Consider the following 24,633-nt stretch of genomic DNA (forward strand, 5'->3'; position numbering starts at 1 on the left):
CATATATTAAGCATGAAGACATTTTTTTTCATAATGAATAAAATCGCAGTATACAGTAAATCTTATTCTGATCTTTCCTTCAGTGATATCAAGTCAACCATTCTATTAAAAACTTACATGTTAATTCGCACCCAAACAAACTGCATCTACAATTTTCATTACAAAGAATAAATATTCATGATCTTCAATGTAAACGCATGGTAACACTTCTGACTATTTTAAGGAAACAGCTGCATGCACCATCTCATGCCATGGTAACACTTCTGATTATATTTTAAGGAAATAGCTGCATGCACCATCTCATCCCATGGTAACACTTCTGACTATATTTTAAAGAAACAGCTGCATGCACCATCTCATCCCATGGTAACACTTCTGATTATATTTTAAGGAAACAGCTGCATGCACCATCTCAACCCATGGTAACACTTCTGATTATATTTTAAGGAAACAGCTGCATGCACCATCTCATCTCATGGTAACACTTCTGTCTATATTTTAAGGAAACAGCTGCATACACCATCTCATCCCATGGTAACACTTCTGTCTATATTTTAAGGAAACAGCTGCATGCACCATCTCATCCCATTGTAACACTTCTGACTATATTTTAAGGAAACAGCTGCATGCATCATCTCAACCCATGGTAACGCTTCTGATTATATTTTAAGGAAACAGCTGCATGCACCATCTCATCCCATTGTAACACTTCTGACTATATTTTAAGGAAACAGCTGCATGCATCATCTCATGCCATGGTAACACTTCTGATTATATTTTAAGGAAACAGCTGCATGCACCATCTCATCCCATGGTAACACTTCTGTCTATATTTTAAGGAAACAGCTGCATACACCATCTCATCCCATGGTAACACTTCTGTCTATATTTTAAGGAAACAGCTGCATGCACCATCTCATGCCATGGTAACACTTCTGTCTATATTTTAAGGAAACAGCTGCATGCATCATCTCAACCCATGGTAACACTTCTGATTATATTTTAAGGAAACAGCTGCATGCACCATCTCATCCCATGGTAACACTTCTGTCTATATTTTAAGGAAACAGCTGCATGCACCATCTCATCCCATGGTAACACTTCTGACTATATTTTAAGGAAACAGCTGCATGCACCATCTCAACCCATGGTAACACTTCTGACTATATTTTAAGGAAACAGCTGCATGCATCATCTCAACCCATGGTAACACTTCTGATTATATTTTAAGAAAACAGCTGCATGCACCATCTCATCCCATGGTAACACTTATGACTATATTTTAAGGAAACAGCTGCATGCATCATCTCATCCCATGGTAACACTTCTGTCTATATTTTAAGGAAACAGCTGCATACACCATTTCATCCCATGGTAACACTTCTGATTATATTTTAAGGAAACAGCTGCATGCACCATCTCATCCCATGGTAACACTTCTGATTATATTTTAAGGAAACAGCTGCATGCACCATCTCATCCTATGGTAACACTTCTGTCTATATTTTAAGGAAACAGCTGCATACACCATCTCATCCCATGGTAACACTTCTGTCTATATTTTAAGGAAACAGCTGCATCCGCCATCTCATCCCATTGTAACACTTCTGACTATATTTTAAGGAAACAGCTGCATGCATCATCTCAACCCATGGTAACACTTCTGATTATATTTTAAGGAAACAGCTGCATGCACCATCTCATCCCATGGTAACACTTCTGTCTATATTTTAAGGAAACAGCTGCATGCATCATCTCATCAAAATAGCAATACCATCAGGACCAATCAAATCCCATCACCTGACATTTTCAAAGTCAGAGAAGTAAACTTTTCCAAGGTGCTAATCCAGGTCAAGAACTTTTTTCATTCGTAAAGAAAGTCAGGCAATTGCTTGTTTTGATGCCATAAATACTTTATCTACCTTTATCTGGCCATTCATGCTCTCCAGACACACTGAATGCTCGATTCTACCTCCGTTTATTCATTCACATCCTGTAAGGCATCACAATAACTGCTACATATGCACGAGTTCTATAACTACTTGACTGAATATATGGCAAAGTGACCAAATTATCAGCCAATAAAAGGTTTCAAACAAAATAAAACCAGCATGATTAATTAGCAATGTTTTAAATGACCTTGTTATACCATACTTATGCAATGCAGAAAATCATACACAGATCACCCTATGATTTCAACTCATTGAGTCAATGCAATGAAATTAGGAAAAGACACTTTATAAACTCTCCCATTCCTTTATTAACTAATTAAATGACAAAGATGTCTTCATTTTTTTAAAAACTGATTATTCTGAGGAACAACTTCAATGTGTGGTATTGCATTTGAAGCTAAACAATTATGCTGACAGAGCAGACTGTGTTTGCATTTAAATTAAAAATGTATTTTATTATGACTTTAGTAGATTTAGTTGTTGAATGAGGTGATATTTTGTATTTCAATAAATTAAAATTTTGGCTTGAATATTCTAAAGGAAAGACAATTTACACTTAATACAAATAATATCTCATTCTGGTACACGATGGAAATTCAGCCAGTGTATGTGTGGACAGACAAGGATTTAATTAAGCAAACTTCATGACAGTTTTTGACCTAATAAAGCATGTGTATGTGTTGAAAGAATGGACAAAATCAGGATTTAATTAAGCAAGCCTCATCAGTTTTTGAGCTAATAAAAACTGCAGTATAGTATATGCATGACACCAACCAGCATGTGTATGTGTGTGTGTGTGTGATTTGGAATTTTAATGCAGCTTTAACAATTTTTCAGTCATATCGCTGCGACGTCTGCAGTGTGGCAGTTTATGGTGATGTATAGCACTGGGGCATCATGCCACAGACATGTAGCATGATGTCCCACCCAGTCACATTATCTTGACACCAGGCCGACCAGTCCTACCACTAACCTCTTAATGCTGAGTACCAAGCATGGCAGCTGTTAGTACCATTTTTAAAAGTCTTTGGTATGACTCGGTGGAGGGGTCAAATCCATGACCTCCAGCATCAGAGGCGGACGCTCTAACCACTAGGCAACTGGATCAATGCAAAGGCAATTTTAAAACAAAATGAGAATGAGATGAAAATCAAATAAAAAAGAGCTCTCTTGCGAAGTGCTTACACTCTGGCCCAGTGGAAAACCATTTTCTGATAGGGAAACCCTGTGTGCACTCCAGAATGAGAATTGTCGTAATCTGGGTGCTTATTAAAAAACAGAATCAGAGCAAGAGAGTTTGATTTGTCAAATGATCAAGTCTTGAGTGAAGTTAGGCAAGGTCTAAATTCCAGTGAATTCATTTCCATTCCTGCTTATGCAAGTAATGATGCTACCATATCAGAGCAAAAAAACATTTTTTAAAAGGTACCTTGACAATAACAAACTATATACCCTTTATAAAATATATGTTGTACATTGTTTCATTGTTTTCAATTTGTATTAAAACACATATATCTCACTGAACCTAGGGGACATAAGTCAAAATTTCAGTGTGACAAGTGAATTTTCTGAAACCACTTGTCCTGGTCAGGTGGTTGAAATGTTTTTGATCAGCCCTGATTACCGTAACAAAATGTTTTCAACAACAGCATCAAGCCCCTGTTGTTTGCAAATGAAATTACAAATTTGGGTCTACACTCTTCTCAGTTAGGCAGGGTCTATTTGAAGACATGGGATTCAAGCAAACTTCTTAAAAATTACACTGAAAAAAAAAAACAGAACTAAAGTTGTGTATTATATGTGCAAGCCCTACTGTTAATTTTTCATTAAATTCTTCATGAACTGTTGACATGAAAATCATCTACCCCAACCCCTTCTTTTAAAATGACTGAGGCAATTTCCCACATAAAGGAATAAAGGAAAAGGTATTACATGTATATTGATCGATTTAGCATTCTCTCAAATTGTGACCAGACTTCTGTAAATAACAATGATACTTCCTTTCAAATCTCCATGTATTATTTACGTCTGATCATAACTTGTTCAATAACCTGCCTGAGAATCATATTAGGTATGTCCCTTACTCACTCTGTATAGTGTTATGTATATTCAATTTTAACTGTGTTTAGCTTTTGTCCCTGTTTGTACATTGTACTTTACGATCATGGTCATTAATGAACAACAAGTTTACACAGCTAATTATTGTCCATTACTGTAGGTTTATAAATAGGCTGTTTATAAGCTTAGAATATTCTAGAAACAGACTTGTTTACAGTTATTAGAATTTTACATTACAACGACTCACATCCAGGTCAAATAAAAATGTGTATGAATATGAACTTTGAAAACAAATTCATCCTGTTTTTAAGATCAGTCTGAAGAATCCATCTGTTATCAGAGTTTACCTTTTGTTCAGATATAACTCAAGTGGAATTATTTAATTAAATATTCTTTGGAGTTATTAAGTGCTCACTGACTTTGGATTAACATATTATTTTGGAATTATTGTAACTCATTTAATGACATTCTGGATTGCATCATTGTGTTATATCAGGACATTCAATACTACTGGAATTCACTCAGAACATTTTTATATTTTTGGACTTGTGGTAGACATTTTGGATTATTTGGGACTTAATTCATGACTTTAATACTGTAAGTGTCTCTTAAATATCCACTTTGCAGCTTCAAGAAAAAAATTTTTTTTGACAAATTGCTGGTTTCACTTCTTTCTGTTACTTAACTTTAACTCATTCGGCCCCAGCACTGTTTTCAGTATCTCTGCTGATATGCCTCAGAAGCACAAAGCTGTGTCTAGCTGCTTGTGCCCCATAGTTTTTACCTGTTTGAAAACATTGTGCACATGCATTCACTCTTACCTTACTTTCTCTTCTTATATCCAAACAAAATCCACGAAATTTTCACCATTTATTTCAAACGAATTTGTCGACACATTGATGTAATTTTTTCCCTATTTGTCGAAGTCTTTCACAACTTATTTATCCAGTATTTACAAACTTATGTGCAACGTTTATCCGCAAGAACTCCGTCATCATCGCTGTCAGCATCATCATCTTCGGACGATTCAATCTCAGAAACTTCTATGTCCAAATCTAAATCTCACAAAATGTTCAACTGCTGAACATATCTTTCCTCAGCTTGCTCAATATTTTTGAGATCAAACCCGAGAAACTCCACATTTTTGCTCTCGTCAAAAATCACTCTTCCATCCGCCATCACTTAAGATTTTTCATGAACAGAAGATGTGTAGTTAAACCGCTCTCAAACTTTAGCCTTTTGCTTCACAACAATTCAAATTTCCACAAATGAAAGTAAAATCATTTCTGATTGGTTTAATAGTCGTTTAGTTCTTGGAATAAACCATTTCTAACCAATCAGAGACGTTGTATCTAACACACATTCATCACGCCTGGAGACGGGATCGGCCATTGAATGCAGTAAACAATTCACGACTACAGGCGGGATCGGCCAATGAATGCAGAAACCGGATCACACCTACAGACGGGATCGGGGCAGAATGAGTTAAGACCTAGAGTCTTGGCTTGCAGCAACTCCCAAAGGGCCAGAATTCTGTTTATTCTGTCCAGTGGGCACAGATTAATCCTGTTTTTGAGGAAATTCATCTCCAGATATATGAATCATGATATGGAACAACCTTGGATTTATCTATATTTCGAATGATTCCGAGCATCCAGGCCAGGTCACTATTGACCAGCAGCAGGACAGATCTTAACGTCATCCAATGACTAGGACCAGAATCCCCAGTGACTTAAGGTTGGTGGTGACAACTCCCATTACTCTGGTAAAGGCTCTGGGAATGGAGGCTGAGATTGGCTAAGTACCAAACTGGAAAACCTCCAGATTCAGGCAAAAATGACTTCCTGTGAGAAGGAAAAATTGGGATCTGAAAGGATACTTTCTGAATATTGATGGAAATCACCCAGTCACCAGGCGTTAGAGCATTCCTGATGGAGGTTGTAGTCTCCATCTTGAAAGAGTCCTCCTGATTTTTTTTTGTGTCAGATGGAAAGATTGATAACCAGCTAAAACATTTTTCCCTTTTTTGATACCAGGAAAATAATGGAGTAAAAGGCTGGATACTAATGACTCAACACCCTCTCTATGGTACTTTTCTGAAGAAGGGTGTACACCTCATCTCCCACATCCATCAGATTTAACATATGGAAAAGCATAGGGCCTGTGGTGGGCAATATGGTTAGTAGAAATTGAGAGGATCCACCAACTGTCTTTTATGCTTGACCTGATCACTGCAAAAAGGCTAGTTATGTACCCATGGAACATTTGGAACAGAGATGCACTGCTGGAGAGGGAAGAAATCCCAAGGTCTGCACACACCCCGTAGGAAGGGGAGAAGGACATGCAAACTTCATTCCCAGTTACCCTGTCAAGCAAGTGATGGATGAGAGGAAGGCTTCAATGGGTGTTGCCTCTGATTTGGGCATTCATCTCTTTAAAGAATGTTCCTGAGGGCTCTAATTGCAATCATGATGACACTTTCTGGCTAGTTTCAATGGGACTGGTGCAGATGTGAGGGACCAATATTGCAGGTCCATTAGGTCTTGAGATGCCACAGAACAAATAGGACAAAAAAAAACAGGGTATCTGCCTCCATAAGTGCAGTAATAAGAAGGTTTCAACTGTGCTCCAGTAAGACTTTAGAAATATCCAGGAAAACTTCCCATGAAGGTGGAGTAGTTCTGTTAATAGCACCATCAACATCAATAACATATGTCTACATGGTTTTGATAACTGCCTCCATCCAGTGCTTTAGAAGACTCAAGTAGGCTGCCAAGATAAGATTGGCATGTGAGGCAACAGTGAGAAACAACATAGCCTTAAGTTCCAGTGCGTTCAGTATCTTAACTGGTCAATGGGCCCAGGACTATGTGGAATTTCCACTAAGCCACAGTGTCCAAGTGGGAAGGCTTAAGGTGGCTGTTTTTTTTCTTTTGTGGGCTTTAATGCCATTCCATGAATGATAGAATATATCTGGCGGTCAGTATATTTAGTGGAAAATGAACTCCAAAAGAACCACCGACACACAGTAAGTTACTGGCAGGCTTCCTTACATACTCATGCTGGCTGAGCTAATACTGAAACATAGGCAGACAGCTGTGAGATGTCACCGATCAGTTGTTGTTGTTGTTGTGGGGTTTAATGCTATTTTTCAGCACATGATAGGCTATGCATGGCTGCCAGTATTAATGGTGGAGGAAGAACCCAGGAAAACTCTGGAAGAACCACCGACCCACGAGAAGCTACTGGCAAGCTTTCTCACATACCAACCTTGGCTGAATCCTAGACTTAAACCCATGCAGACAGGTGAGATGGCAGTGATCTGTAACAGAGAGTGTTTTAGACCACTCGCGGCCCCCACTGATCAGTAAAGGTGAATACTTCAGACTGTTTGGCCATCTGGGACCTTATCTGGTTAAGCATGGGAGTGTACTCTAGCAAGTGCAGAGGTCACTGCATACAATGGGGTACTGACTGTCCTTTATGCTAAGTACCAAATCCCTGGCCCCTACAAAACCTTTGAGAGAGTTCCCTAACCATAACTTAGAGAGCAATAGGAGATCTAGGCATGAGGAAGCCACTGAAGAGCCTCTACAAATTGGAGAGAATTTGCTTGTTCTCTAAGTCTGATGGCTTGAGACACAAATCCTGGGAAAACAGGTGATAAACTTCCTTAGGCAATAGGTGGCAGAAGGCAGAAGACTTAAAGGGAGAAGAAGTGCTGTCTCAGCCTTTTCTTCAGCCAACTTATCAAAATCCACTAAAGACTTACATGGCATCTTCATCCTGCTCTTGCTCCAAGGAGGCAGGACTATGTAACACCTATGCTTCTCTGTTGAGTAAACATGGGGTGTGGATATTGACATCCCATAACAACTCATGCAGACTGAAGCAATTTCAGCAGAAAGATGAGTACATTTAACAACCTTCCTCAAGTGTCTTGAGGAAGTAGGCCAGCCACCCTCTTTGCCTCTTTGTCTCCACATATGCAGAGGGGGGTTGGTGTGGGGGTGCTCACCAATTAATATGTACTTTAGAGAAAGTGACATATGTAAGGTGAAGTAGTTTGCATTTAAAACATGCACAATGGAGAGAATGTTGGCATACCTATATGCAACAGTAATGTAATGTGGATGATATTTCTTTGGATATTGTACTTTTGGAAATTTTACATGATTTAAGCACACTGCTAACTAAAATGACTGCTCCCTTGTGTTAAAAAATCAGCCTGAATTAGTCTAAAGTACACTATACATACCAGCTATTAAAATAGGGAAAATGAATTTTGCCAGACTAGACAATACCAGCTTCTGGATGTGCAATGAATGAATTACCAAATATGTAAAATATAAAAAAAGTTATCAGATCTTTTTTATACAATTTACCTCTGAAGTTCAGAAAGTGAAAATGACCAAGTAGAGCTAGCACTTTTTTGAAAGGTTCACATTTGAAGTAAGGCCAAGCTGTATACTCTATAATCCATAGTACACCCATCAATCATACATCAAAATAAAGGGAATTAAAGGTTCTTTTAATTATACCTAAGATATACAAGGTCTTTTTTAAATAGCCAGTATAACCAGTGAGGAAAGCCGGGAAAATTCTTCTTCTTTAAAATCTTAACCCTATGGAAAATGCGAAACTGTATAGCGCCACCACATCAGCACTGCTAGGAGGCCAATGCCCTGGTGTCCATGGCAGTATAAATGAGAAGGACAATTCACTTTCCTGAAATGGATGTCCCTACAACCTGATAGGAATAAGAGAAATTATAGGGAGTGAGGGCACACTCCCTGTCCTCAACAGGATTGACCTGTGGCCTGGCAAGAGGGAGGGTATCAACCAAATCCTTGTCTCCCTGTCCCCATACCTATGTGGCTCTAGCAACTTGAATATCAATACCCACACAATGACAGTGCTCAATGACCTGTCCGGTGACTCAGAACAAAGGCGGGGCCCTCCAAAAATCTTGTATAACAAGAGCAGTATTCTCCCCTTCCAGGGTGATAGGCAAAGCCTATCACCATGACCAGGCTACTGGCTTGGAGTGCTGCTCCACCCTCACAGGGAATGGGGCACGACCTGGTCTCTGCCATCATTGGGCTGCTGAAATACAGTGGCTGCATATCACAGTCTTTGGTGGGGGTAGGTCAAGTTATGCTATTTGTATATTACTACTGACTGCTAAAATGTGGTCAGTGATTTCAGCTACACTATTTGTATTCATAACTGACTGCTAAAATGTAGTCTGTGATTACAGCTACACTATTATGTCATAACTGACTGCTAAAATGTAATCAGTGATTACTGCTACACTATCTGTTTATCATTATCAACTGAGTCCTGGATGTCATTCAAAATATCCCACATAGCTGATATTATTTCCACCCATATGAATTCTTCTGTTGGCATACTGTCTGTAGCCCATCCTTCCCTTTTGCTGCTCTAATAGTCTGGACATCTCGTCTGTTTCAGACCTTTTGTTTCAATACGCGAGAACTGATGAGCTAGCCAGTTAGAAGACTAAAGCCCTTCCATACCTGGTTAGTTTGACAACCAGGCCTTCTACAATAGTTCTTGACACTGTTGACTTTGGCTCTGTTGAAAAAGCCGTCACATCAGCTCCATCTCTGATTTTCTGCTGCATTATATATCTTATATACTTTCATGATTCTGCATACTGCATTATTGGCTTTTATTATATATTTCTTAATGAGATACTAAAATATACTGGGAGAAAAATTATATAGCCAGTGACAACATCAAATTTGGAACTACTTTCTTTTTCCATATCTATTCTTATGTATGTTATTCAGACCTGCATTTCCATATTTTATTTTTCTTCTGTTACCCCCTCCCCATTATCTCTCTTCCCTCCTTTCTCTCTCACTCTCCCTGTCAGAATGAAAAGATCTTAAAAATAATTCTATATTGGATCATGCAAATTTTCTGAACTTAAATAATCTTTTGTCATTCGATATTGTCTCAACATACAGTGAGGTATACCCGTTACACTCAATAACTCAATAACAAATGGTATACATTTTTCAGAAAAACTCATCATTAAGCATAGTAATAAAATTGTTTATGCAGCAATTTTAACTGTCAACACCATCCTAATAGTGCCAGAAAATGATGGAGCACTCAGGCATTGATTAGAGTTGACTGCAAAACAAAATATGTTACAATCAAAATTAGGGTGCAGCATCTCTAGAGAAATAAGCTGCACACCTGCCAACACACAAAATGGATAAATACAAAGGGACCAACTATTTACTGGGCAAATAGAATTTCCATGGATTCAAGAAAAGACAATTTCTTCCTTTTAACTGTTGAGCGTTGAAACTATCTCTGATATTCCACATCTACAACAATATTTTAAATCTAGTTGCTGTAGAGCACGTATTTGATGTCAGTTTGGCACCATTTTCATTTAAGACAAAAGTCTGGTGAAAACCCCAATGATCATTTATGTAGTACAAGTAGTCAGAACAAAATTTTTAAGACAGTTGTCATGGCAACCAAAATGGATGTAGAACTGGCATCAGACTGACTTTCAATAAGGACCACCTAGGTATCATAAGAATTATACTTGTGAAAACTCCATGCTGATATAGCCATCCACTAGACTAAGCAGAGATAACAATATTTTCATGATTTTCTAAGACGAGTAAGACTTAACAAGATTTACAAAATGGCTGCTGTGGTATGACCTGACAACTAGACCGTGGGATGAATGTGTGAGTGTAATGTTTCAAGGCAATACTTTAAGCAGTTTAGGACGAGTAGTGATAAAAAGACTTGTGCCAACAGACGAACAGAGATGATGGACAACAGACCATCCCATTAGTTCTTCTGATCTATGACCAGTACAGCAAATAAAATACAGCAGCCGGAATCCTTACAAGTCACAATCATTCAAATCTGTTGTTTAATGATATTAAAAGCTCCATGTGGTGAAAACCCCGTGTCAATATGACCTACCATACAGGAGGAGTAGGACTAACACAATTTTAAGATGACTGCAGCAGAGGCCATACTGGACATCAGATTGTTTTCATTTTCATTTATGACCAACAACACATCATAAGAAGTCTTTTTGTGAATACCCCAGGCTGATATGACCATCAATTCAGGAGGAGGGCCATCTTAGATGTCACATCAGTACCACTACTAGATATGATACAAAGTCTTTCAGTGAACAAACCTATTTGATATGACTCTTCATTAAGGAGGAGTTAAGATGGTCGATATGGCAGCCATACTGGATGTGCCAGCAGCACCCATTTTATTTATGAACAAATGGACATCATGAAAGGTCTTAAGTGAAAACTTCATGTTGATATGACCATCCATAGAAGATCACAGCTGTGGCAGTAAGCTGATGTGCAATTACCACACATTTCATTTATGACCAACCAGACATCATGAGAAGTCATTTAGTGAAAAGCCAATACTGATATGACCATCTGTTCAGGAGAAGTAACATGATTTTCAAAATGGTTACTGTGGTGGCCATATAGGATGTCAGATAGGCACCATTATTATTTATACATCATAAAAAGTCTTTTAGTGAAAACCCCATACTGATGTGATGATCTATTCAGGAGTAGCTATATAAAAAAAATCAAGATTGACACTGTGGCCGAGTGGTCTAAAGCACTCACCATTACGGATCACTGCCATCTCACCTCTGTCTGCATGAGTTCGAGTCTCAGGTTCAGCCTATGTGGGTATGTGAGAAAGCTTGCCAGTAGCTTCTTGTGGTTTGGTGGAGCTTTCTCGGGTTTTCCCCAAGTTCTTCCTCCACCATTAACACTGGCCGCCATGTATACCCTATCTTGTGCTGAAAAATGGCATTAAACCCCACAACAACAATAAAATTCACTAGACAAATTAGACATCTTAACATGTCTTTTAGTGAAAACCCGTTAAGTATATGACCATCTATTTAAGGAGTAGCAACAGCAAAAATTTTCAAGATGGATACCATGGAGGCCATATTGGATGTCAGACCAGCATCATTTTTACTTAGGACCAACTAGACAGCATAAGAAGTCATAAAGTTAAAACCCCATGTTGAAATGACCATATATATATTTAGGAGGAGTAGTGATAAGATTTTCAACATTGCCACTGGTGTGACAATATTGCACATCTCAGCAGCACTAATTTATCATATAGGACCCAAAAAAATAAGGGATAAAAGTGTGTGTAAAGTTTCATGGCAATCCTCCCAGTAGTTCATTAGGAGAAGTGATAACGGACAGACTGACAACAGACAACATTTCATCCCATAATCTATTCTGGTCTATGATCCACAGAGCTAAAAATCTCATTTTTGCATAAAAAATTTTATTTGACAAAATACACTATTTGAAGCATTATATGTACAATTTAATTTTCTAAAGTCTATATTCTAAAATGATTGTAAAATTTCATAACTGCTATTTGCTGATGAAGTAATGCAGTTGTTAACTGGGATGCCAATAAAATGTTTCAACTCCACTCTTTCAATATTTCATTTTATCTCCTCCAAAATCATAGACGTCCTCCATAAAGTATACTGCAGTCTTGGAGTGGGGTTGATGACACTTTTGATAGTCTGGGCACTTGACACTTCATTGATTACCAATGATTTGCAAGTTTACTGGTGTATGTCATAAGTCTGAGCTGAAGTACTCATTTTTGTGGGTGTTGTTTTTTATCTTGGGCCTCTGGTATTCTGTTCAATATTATTCTTTCTTAGCATATCCACATTGTAATCACAATGACACTGTGCTGGCACCTCCATTTACCATTAATGAAATCTGGATCCGATTTAATTTCTTGTACATGTAGAAAAAGCACGAGTCAAAATGGATTAAAATCATAGTTAATTTATCAAATTAACATTTGTTTAACAATCAAACTAAACCTTTTGGAAAGATTTTCAGAAAAAATAAGTATTATAATATCTATGAAAGGTGATCTTTACAAGTTCATACATGTTTTTGCACAGTTTTTTGGCAGTGTTTAACCGATTCAGCCCCGATCCCGTCTGTAGGCGTGATGAGGCTGTACCCTACTTCAAAGCCCTGCAGCATCGAGGCCATTTAAGATAGACCAACGTGGGTGGTATTAAAAAAAAGCAGACAGATATAGCTCTAAAATGGTAGCAAATAATCTGGAAGTTCTAGTTGCACTACAAAATACAGAGAGAAAAAGCTCATTTTTTGGACCCGGTTTTTTTTCACCCAAAATTCGCTCGAGATCGGAATGCGATTTTGTGTCCGGATTTTAGACCTTTTGGCCTCAGATCTAAGGCATACCGGTCTTAACTGAACACAGACAGGTGAACCTTTGCAAAAACTAGGATAAGGTGGGCATTTGGAATAAATTGCGGTCTCCATGCGAAAATGATGGGTCTATTAAGCAAAAAAAAAAAAAAAAAAAAAAAACTCCAACTTTTACCCTTCTGCTCATGCGCAAGCAAAATAACCAATGGAAATTGATGTTTCTAATACAACTAGGCATTATTCTCATGGATAATCTGTTGAAAACCGCTGTATTACGATGTGTTCAGAAATAGCACCCCAAATCTCGTTCCTACGCACATTTCAGACAAAAATGACAAAAACCTCTGGGGCCGAATGAGTTAATGGATTGTTAGCACACTAATGACTATATGGTGCCTGAAGAGTCTCTGTACAGGTCAACATTAAACATGAGTAAATAGGATATAATTCTGTTATATGGTACCAGAATAGATCCTGTATAGGTCAACATTAAACATGTGTAAATAAGATATCATTCTTTTATAATTAGTACCAGAATACCATGTATAGTTCAACATTAACATGAGTAAATAGGATATCATTCTGTTATATGGTACCAGAGCAGACCCTGCTTATATCAACATTAAACATGAGTAAATAGGATATCACTGTTTGTTAATATCTGGATAAAAAAATAATATTCTTACCTTCCTCTTCTGTTCAAACTCAATTCTTTCTGTAAAAGACAAAGAAGAAAAAATACTTAATATTTGTATTTAGTAGGAATATAAGGTTTCTGCAGTCCACCATGTCTTAATTTTTTAGTATCATGGACTTGTTTGACAATATTCACACTGGCTTGCACTAAAACTTAAAGTCATTAACCTCTGATGACGAGTTTACGTGGCAGGAGGTAGTAGCCTACTGCCAAGCTCTGTAGCGTCAAGGTCATGTATGAGACACTAAAGTGGGTGGTATTATAGAAAGGTAGACAAATGTAGCTCTACAATGATACCAAATAACCTGGAAGTTCTAGTTGCACTACAAAATACAGAGGGAAAAACCTCATTTTTTTCCACCCAAAATTCGCCCATTGTCAGAATCCGATTTTGTGTTCGGATTTTAGACTTTTTGGTCTCAGATCTAAGGCAGACCAATAAGAACTGCAAACAGACACATGAACCTTTGCAAAAAAGAGGATAAGATGGGCATCTGGAATAAAGAGTGGTCTCGATACAAAAATAATGGGTCCATTTAGAAAGAAAAAAAAAGAACTCCAACTTTTACCCTTTTACTCATGTGCAAGCCAAATAGCCAATGAATGGTGATGTTTCTAACACAACTCAGTCTAGGTTATTGGAAAATCACCTGGAAGTTGATGTATTAGGATGTATTCAGAAATAGCTTTCCAAATATGTTTCCTACTCAAATTTCAGGCAAAAACGACAAAAACTTCCAGGGTTAATGTGTTAACACTGTAGCTGACCCTAATACAGAAAGCATTGTATATTTCCTCTTTTTCTTCAAAATAGGTGAGACTATTAAACATGCAGCATTTGATATTGTAATGCCACAATTTGCTGTAAAATAACAAGAAGTTTTTCAATTATTGCAATGCATGGACTTCATACAGTAAACTTTTTGTTTTAAAAACTTGGTTCTATTTTACTATATTAATATGAAAAGCCACAATGACAGACCTTGTATTCTAACTGATTAAAAAAGTCCCAACAAAGGACTTGTAGACAATCTACAAAAGCACAAAATTTTCATGAACAGACTTTAGTTATGACAATATCTATCAGGGGACAGGTTTCTAAGGTTTCAAGAATTGAATTTAGTTGTGACAATATTTTCTATGGGACATGTTTCCCCATTTTCAAGAAGAAACTTTATTAAAATATTCTGTGAGACAGTTTTGAACATTTTCAAGAACAGACTTTAGTTGTCACAATATTTTTATGATACATGTCTCCAAGTTTTCAAGAAAATAAACTTTAGATATGATAATGTTTTTTATAGGACAGGTTTCCAGGTTGTCAAGAAAAGATATTAGTTATGACAATATTTGTGTGTGACAAATTTCCAACTTTTTAAGAACAGACTTTAGTTATGACTAGTTTTGTATGAGACAGGTTTTCTTGTTTTCAAGAACAGACTTAAGATAAAACAATTTTTCATGGGTCAGGTTTTTAATGTTTTCAAGAACAGACTTTAGTTTTGACAATACTGTTTATGAGACAGGTTTTTCAAGGCAGCTGATTATTGGGTGCCATGCTACAACTTTTGAGATGACCACTGAAGCTGTCATGAGAGTAGTTCTGCAAAGTTGAAAATTAAAACTGCATTGTGAGGGGGCAAATTTCTGTCGATCTATGAAAAGCACATTAGTTTGGACCAGAGAACAATTAATTAGATTTATGAAGACAGGTGCTTGTTAAATTGCTATACTGCAATGATTTTTAAATTAAGCTTTCGTTCACTTAACTGCAAGATGGACTATTAGGGACTTGGTTAACTTTGATTTCATATCGGAACTGTCAAAATTGTCATTCTACAGAACCATTATTCTGAAGTATATGTCAATTTGACCCCAATTTTGGCACCTAGTTATAAAAGGCTGTAAATATATTTCATCCAGGCTGGTTACACTAAATAAGGGGCATGTTTCACACACAAAATTTCCTAGCTGTAAATATTCCCCCCATCGAAAAATCTAATTAGTCTAAGCTTTGCTGCAAGAGTAAAGGTATCAGGGACTATAAAAGTCAGTTTGGAAGAAATTCTCTCATAAAACATTTGTCCAAGGGACCAGATGTCTGGAAGGTCAACAGACAAAATCTGGCCATATAAACGCACAAGGTATTTGCAACAATTTTCACATAATTCATTGACACCAATATGCCCCATCGCAAAATTTAGGCAGTCTATGTTTTCCTGCAAGAGGAAAAAATATAGGAGACTCCGAGATTGAATTTAGAAGAAATTCTCTCATAAAACATTTATCCGAGGGACCAGATGTCTGGAAAGTCAACGGACCCAATTCTGGTGGTAGAAGCAAACAAAGCTTGAAAGCACAAGGTATTTTCATCAATCTCATGTAATTTGTTGCTACCAAAATAACGACTTGATTCAATTTACTTGCTTATATTTGCATTAATTTATTTGTTATAGGAATCAGGTATTCTAAGAACTCCATGCATTACTTTAGTTGATATGAGTTACAAGAATCCGTGTGAATTCACCAATCTTAGGCAATTTCACATATGATAAAGACTTGAGTACATATTGACTGAAATTAACGTTGTTAAGCCATGAAGTGTGATTTCATGTATGATAAAGACATGAATGTGTGTATTCGCTGAACATAAGGTACTTAAGCCATGTAGTGAATTTCATTAATTCATTTGTGTAATTGGGACAAGAGTGGAACTGTTATATCCTGTGTATTTTAATGTGAAGTGATGAATTAGCCATTAGAAGTACATAAAGCTTATGACACTAGGATTGTTTTGGTCTGCCATGCTTGGTTCGACTAACAGCTTTGGTATCTGTTTCAATACCTTTAGTAAGATCTCATAACAAGAGGGGAGTAATCATGTCTATCCTCAGTAGGATAACTGACAGAAAATTTAGGTTATTCTCTGATTGTTTTAAAGGGGGAAAATAGATCTTCAGATGTATTCCCAGACGTATCCTCAGATGTACTTACGCAGTGACGTATCCAAGTATCTGTGTATCTACATGCTTATATATCCACCTACCAACACAAAGTTTGAGGACTGAAAGGAGGCAAGACAGTAGGGAGGTTGGGAGAGGAAAAGAAAGGGAAAAAGGCGAAAGGATAGGGAACAGCTACAGTGAAATTAGAAGGAACCAGAGCTAAGCAGGTTATGCAATTGAACAAGGCAACGACTTTGATTGTTCACTTGATCGTATGATGAACTAATTCTATCAGTAAAACAGATCAGCTATTTTAATAAATATATTTGTGTTTGAAATTCAGTGAAAGATTTATTCCAAAAAGAAGTGTCTCTTCCTAATGTACTGTATTATCACCATTGTCTATGTAATTGATTAAAATTTTAATATTTTTTTAATGTATGGGGGCTCGAGTTATTCTGTTCTATATAGCTGCTCAGATCTCTATTTATTCTACCTATAAGTTTACACGATCTGTGCAATAACACCGAGGGCGATCATCTTCTAGATATCAAGAATCGAATAAAGTGGACACCTTGAAAGAAGGTACAGTCCACCAATCAAACCACACCCTTTACAAAGAGGGGGCGTTACATGCATATTCCTTCAACTGTATAGTCAAAAAAATTTGTACAACTTATTAAATGATCCAAAGAAGAGTTTTTTAATAGGCACTAGTGACTGTATAGACTGGTCACATGTACAGGTAACTAAAACTGTATTTACAGCATTTCTTTCTTTAGTAAATTGTTGTCAAATTTCTTTTAAAAATTGGGGAATGCTTACCATCACTGGATAAGTAGTAGACTACTGGGAGATTTAGTTTTCACTTTATTCATTTTTACTTCTGATCCGGAAACAACTTTACCAAACATAATAGAGATCTGAAAACCTCCAATTCCCCACAAAATATTATTTGTTTATACTCTTCCTAATTCTTGAGCAAACAAATCAAAACTAAACTGAAACTCACAACCTTAAAATAAGAAAAGGTGAATGGAGTAGAACTGTTGGCGTGCAAGCAAAACATTTCATTTCTGCATGCAAGTAGAACAAGCATGAGAAAAGATTCATGGTTTTAAATGTTACTGAGCAAAATGACAGAATACTGAAATATCAAACGTCCAGCTGATACTAATTAGTGTCTCGCTCTCATTTTCAACAATACATGGACCTTTTTCACATCCCTGAGAGTCATTAAACACAATATATGGACCTTTTTCACTTCGCTGAGAGTCATTAAACACAATACATGGACCTTTTACATATCCCTGAGAGTCATTAAACACAACATATGGACCTTTTTCATGTCCCTGAGAGTCATTAACACAAGATATGGACCTTTTTCATGTCCCAGAGAGTCATTAAACACAATACATGGACCTTTGTCACGTCCCGAGAGTCATTACATACAATACATGGACCTTTTTCATGTCCCTGAGAGTCATTAAACAAAGTACATGGACCTTTTTCACGTCCCTAAGAGTCATTAAACACAATATATGGGCCTTTTCCTGTGTCCTTGAAACTCCACAAATACAATACATGGACCATTTCTTGTCCTTGAGACTCTATAAACACAACCTCCGAGTCAAGGAGTGTAACCACTCTGTACATATATCAGGGATCAAGTTAGAATTACATAAATTTAGTGCACCGAAGCCGATAAAATATAATTCCATGATATTAAGAGTTAAATAACTTTAAATTTCTTAACAGTTATGATCAAAACTATATTTCTCAGTGTAGACCCATTCTTGACTCAAGCTTCAGCGTAGTGAAAACTGTACAAGTTGCATTATCTTGAGTCTACAAAGCTCCAAAGTCAAAGTTGAAAAAGGACTGAAATGAAACAATCTCAATAGTTTGTCTTATAATTGCCAATAAGACAAACTCCAAAAATATTCCTTTTTTAAACCAATATATACTTTATTTTTTGGCTTCACTCACTTCAAGACAGGTTCCCATCTTTTCCTTCAAGAATAGAGCACTAACACTGTTTTTGACCATGACCTACCTTTCAGGAGCCCTATCTTTATCAGGAGATTATGTACTGTCACAGCTCCAAAATGATGTGCTTTGGCTGGCAAAATTATGCAAGCCAATTTCATTGCCTTCTCATACAGATATTGATTTCCTAAACTAATTGTATTTTAACCTGATCATGACTAGCTCTGATAGATTACAGAGAATACCAGAATTAATCCTAAACATTTTCTTTACTGATCCTAACTGTCAGCTGATTATGTAATGTTAGATCCGGGTCATGTCTTGTTTGGTTTAAAATAATGAGCTGAACCAAAAGTAAAGACCCTGATCCTGCAGATTACGTGACAGTAGATCTGGGTCATAACTGCCATTTACAGAACCAATTGAACAGACTCTGACATGGCAGATTAAGTGACAAAAGATCCAAGTCATACACTTTGTTTCAAATAATCAACAGAATCTTTGGCATTGACCCTGATCAGCTGGCAGATTATGTAACAGCAGATCCATGTCATACAAAGGTTCAAATAATAAACAGAATTATTAGCAATGACCCTGATCTGCAGGCAGAGTATGTGATAAGATGCATTCAGGAGACTGAGCAGTATGGCTAAAGAACGTCAATATGTGCCAAACAATTTGATTCAATTAGATTTCTGAAAGTTGCATTTCCATTGGCTAATTCGAAGATCACCAGAACATGACCCTTAAGCAGTCACTGTCAAATCTTCATGCAGGACAGTCGAGATCTGATTTTAATCCGACAGGGTGCATAACAAAGACACATGAAGTGCTAGTGCTTTTCTGTTGTTCTATAATCCAATGGATTATTATCTGAATGTCAGTGTTTATTCAGAAGTGGAATTATGAATGGATATTAAAAAGAAACCCTATCATAAAATCATATTTTAAAATAACACAAGTGTCTCAAATTATACCTCTGCTTTTAACAAATTAATAACATGTATGCATAAAAAGAGACCCTTGAAGGGACTAACACTCCAATGTCCAAAATGAATTCCAGGAATTGAAGACAAGACCGTATCTTGTTTTTAGATACTGAACACTGAAACCATCCCTAATAATCTTGAGTGATAAAATTAGCCACTGTGGCAGCCATATTGGTTGTAAGATCATCACAATTTTCATTCTGGACAAACAAGATACCATTAGAAGACTGAGTGAAAACCCCATGTTCATATGACCATCAATTCAGAAGAAAGTGACAAGATTTTCAATAGTAAAATTGCAGCACCTACATCTGAGGACAAATCTGCATCATTTCATTCTGGACCAGCTAGATATTATAATTGGTTTACTAGTCAAAAACCCATCGAGAAGGAGTAGCAATAAGATTTTCAAGATGACGACTATGGTGGCCATTTTGGATATCAGACTGTCAAAATTTTATAGAAGTGCAACTAGACTGCATACAAAATCTGGTGAAATCCCTACATCAATTTTGCTTTCCAGTAAATAGTAAGATTTTTACTATATCTACTATGATGTCCATATTAGATGTCTGATTAACATCATTTTCATTTAGGGCCAAATAATAAAGTATCATAATTAGTCTTTGAGAGAAAACCTCTGGAAAAGCATCAATGAATAGATTTTCATGATAGTTGCTATGGAGGTCATATTGGACATCTAAACAGCACCATTTTCATTTTGGATCAATTAGACCTTGGGATGAATGTGTGTGAAGAGTTTCATGACAATATTCCATGAATTTTAGCATGTGTGGGTGTGTGTGTGTGTGATTTGGATTTTTAATGTAGCTTTAACAATTTTTCAGTCATATTGCTACAAAGTCTGCAGTGTGGCAGTGTATAGTGATATCTAGCACTGAGGCATCATGCCACAGACATGTAGCATGATGTCCCACCCAGTCGCATTATCCTGACACCAGGCCGACCAGTCCCAACACTAACCTCTTAATGCTGAGTGCCAAGCGAATGAATTTTAGTGGTTTAGAACTAATAAACTTGTGTAACAAATAGATGGATGTCAGACAATGAACAACAGAAAAGAATCAATCCCATAAACTCTTCTTTTGTATGATCTGAGCTAAAAACAAGAGTCCCTAAAAGGGACTGATGCTCTACTGTCCGAAAAGATTTCACTTGCTTGCACTTGCAAAATGGTAAAATGTACAAATCAGTACCTGCATGACTGCTTCACATTTAAGCAGATTAGGGATTAGCAACCTATAAAAGCATCCAATACAATGTTTCTTTTCTGATTAAAGGAACAGAGATAATTACAATGTATTTTAATTCAAGGCATTGGTAGCTGCTGATTCTAATCAGGAACTGGAGGAAAATTTGATTTCATGCGAGATGGAAATCAAAATTTGATTGAATAAAGTCATACATACCGTTGCTTGCAAATACTGTAAAGCATTATTATTTTGTAAAGCATTACTATTTTGTACTGAATACTGGTTTACTTCAGAATCTGGAGAAATAATTGCTTATAATGAAATCAGATCAAATCAAGCCTTTACAAGAGAAGGGGATACAACTCTTTTAAGTAAAGTATTATGAGACTAAAAATGAGAACACGAGTCCCTCTGGTGCATTTTATGTTTCCATCATATTTAAATTGTATCAACAATTTCAGCTTTGTGTCAAAATAATAATATAATATATGGTCCTTTAGGGCATATGAATTTAAGTCAGGGCAACCAAAAGCAAGCCACAAGTCACTTGCCATGGGTCTATGTCAGAAAAATTATTTTACCATTAATAGTACCAATTAAAAGTAAAGCTAAATATACAGAATTCCCAAAAAACTTCTGGAGTACCAACTTTTCCAAATAAACAAAGTACTACCAGATAAATGATCAACAGTAAAGACGTTAACATTCTGCAAATAGTATAAAAGATAATGGTGAAGAAAATGTAAAAATGTGTCTTGGATTGACTGAATTGCCACATGTATTTTAAAATGTTCACATGGCAAAATTCATGTACAATTCTTGCGGGTATAGCATAAATTCTCCTACATCATGACACGGGTGGGGTGGGGTGTATAACATAAACTCTCCTGCATTATGATGGGGGGGATAGCATAAACTCTTCTGTAATGACATGGGGGTATAGCATAACCACTCCTGTACTATGACATAGGGTATAGCATAATATATTTAAAAAATTCATAAAAAAAGCTGAAGGTATTGCAGTACATTAAAATGTACAATATTCCCACAAAAATAAAGGCATTTCAATGCAACAAAAGGTAAATATTCCCACAAAAGTACACACACAGTTGCAGTCATCATAGTTATTAATTACTATGAAAATGCTTGTATAATTCAAATGTAACCATCATATGTTAAGAATTACCAAGAAAATGCTTGTATAATTAAAACTGTTTGCTGGCATGAACTAGCAAGAAACATAATTAAGAACACAGCCTACTGCTGGTCTTCCTGGGGGCCCAAGACCTTGGTATTCTGCTCTTGAACATACAAGTTTAAAATCATAGTATTGTGAATATTGATGGAATGCAGGGTTCATGCACACTGCACAAAAATGTTCAGCAACAATCTTCAAGCTGTAAGGATTTACTTTTTGTCTGACATGATTATGGAACTGAATGCTACAGAAGAAAGTGAACCCAGCATGCACTGCACATTCAGCTTTGCTGCGATCAAAGCTACTACTTGTACAATAACATGCATCATATATACTCGCTTATAAGTTCAAATGCAAACTGCACAAATCCAGATATGCCATCCCATAATGTGCCATCAGATCTGGATCTGTGCAGTCTGTTAGGAATAATCAGTAAAATAAACATAGACCCTAATTTGTATGCATATTATGAGACAACAGATCAGGATCTTTGTTGTTTGCAATTTGACTAGACTTATAAGGCAGTACATATGGTACAACCAGGAGTGACACATCCATCAAGAACTTCACACAGGAAACCAAATAGTTGGCCATATTTTTGCCCAATGTGAAGAGGGATATATGCTTTAACAAGCTAATTGGTGTGCAAGATAACTGTTTCAAGAGAATATGTAGATTTTAAAACTTTCAGGATCTTTTGGATTTCAGTTACATTTTGCTGCAAGTCAATTTCAGTGAGCTTACGGAAATGACTTTAAATTGAGCTCAGGTTTCCTTCTCAATGATTTTGGAGAACATGGGGCCCAAACTTCTGAAACATGTGACAAGAAATGTCTGTAACTAAGAATATGAACAATTATGAACTACTGAATAAACTGAAATTGAATGAGAAGTGACTATACAAGGCTGGACAGTAGAAATAAATTCCCTCTGACAGAAGCAAATATTTATCTAATTATTAAACTCCGCCTCACGTTACCAAAATGAATGTGTTATTTACCTGGCACTAAAAACAATCAGAAATCTGCAGTAAGCAAAGTATCATCCTCATGCTTTTTCAACACTTGCACTTTCAAAAGGACCATTTCTATATAGCCCAGTCCCATATAAAAGAGTTACTAATATGAAATCTGTCGTTGTTGTTGTTGTAGAATTTAACGCCATTTTTCAGCACAAGATAGGCTATACATGGCAGCCAGTGTAACTGGTGGAGGATGAACCCTGGATAATCCAAGGAAGAACCACTGACCCATGATAAGCTACTGGCATGCATTCTCATGTACCCACCTTAGCCAAGCCTGAGACTCGAACCCACACAGACAGAGGTGAGATGGCAGTGATCTGACAAAGTGAGCACTTTAGACCACTCGGCCACTCTGGGCCCCTCGAAATCTGTCATTACAAAATCTGTATATACATCTGTCAACGGTATAAACAGCATTATGAAACCTTTGAACATATTTGTTATGAAATCTGTGTACAATATGAAACATGAATACACATCTCATTATGAAACTGTATACACACATCTTTATGAAATCTGTATATACATCTGTCATTAATATCAACAAAGATTTTATGCACTGATTATTTGGAAAGCAACTCATCTCCAAATATTTTAGCCATGATTTTTAAAACCAACCATACTTTTTGACAAGAGGGGCCCTGAGTGGCCGAGTGGTCTAAAGTGCTCTCTGCTATGGATCACTGTCATCTCACCTCTGTCTACGTGGGTTCGAGTCACGGATTCAGCCAATGTGGGTATGTGAGAAAGCTTGCCAGTAGCTTCTCGTGGGTCGGTGGTTCTTTCCGGGGGTTTTCCCAGGTTCTTCCTAATACTGGATGCCATGTATAGCCTATCGTGTGCTGAAAAATGGTGTTAAACCCTACAACAACAACAACAACAACAAAAACATCTTTTTGTTTTCATACATGTCATTAATATCAACAAAGATTTTATGCACTGATTATTTGGAAAGCAACTCATCTCCAAATATTTTAGCCATGATTTTTAAAACCACAACAACAACAACATCAACGACAAAAACATCTTTTTGACAAGAAGTTTATTTATTGGCATACAATTGGTCTGCCTTATACAGGTATTGTTATGGTAGATTATTGATTAGGAGCAGTACTGAACCTAGCATTCACCTGGATCAATACTGATGAGAGTTCTCTCAGACTGATTAACTGGTCCCTTTCTGACAGAATCATTACCAAGTAAACAGACTGCATTATTTACCATCTATACTCACTTATTAGTCAAACTGAACTGCAAATTGCACAGACCCAGATCTGCTATTGCATAAT

The 24,633-nt window shown here is 36.7% G+C and overlaps 1 protein-coding gene across 3 annotated transcripts in view; it reads right to left on the bottom strand.

The window, feature by feature from the left end:
* The window catches only part of LOC149807158 (microtubule-associated serine/threonine-protein kinase 2-like), a 346,090-nt gene that overhangs the window by 117,383 nt on the left and 204,074 nt on the right, over positions 1–24,633 (bottom strand). For all 3 annotated transcript variants that reach the window (XM_089962846.1, XM_089962854.1, XM_089962861.1), the window contains one exon: positions 13,975–14,003. In XM_089962846.1, the coding sequence (XP_089818972.1) occupies positions 13,975–14,003 (29 nt within the window). The remainder of the gene's footprint in view (positions 1–13,974; positions 14,004–24,633) is intronic.

The sequence above is a fragment of the Sinohyriopsis cumingii genome, chromosome 1, assembly GCF_028554795.1.
Source record: "Sinohyriopsis cumingii isolate HCF-2022 chromosome 1, ASM2855479v2, whole genome shotgun sequence".
NCBI classification, from domain to species: domain Eukaryota; kingdom Metazoa; phylum Mollusca; class Bivalvia; order Unionida; family Unionidae; genus Sinohyriopsis; species Sinohyriopsis cumingii.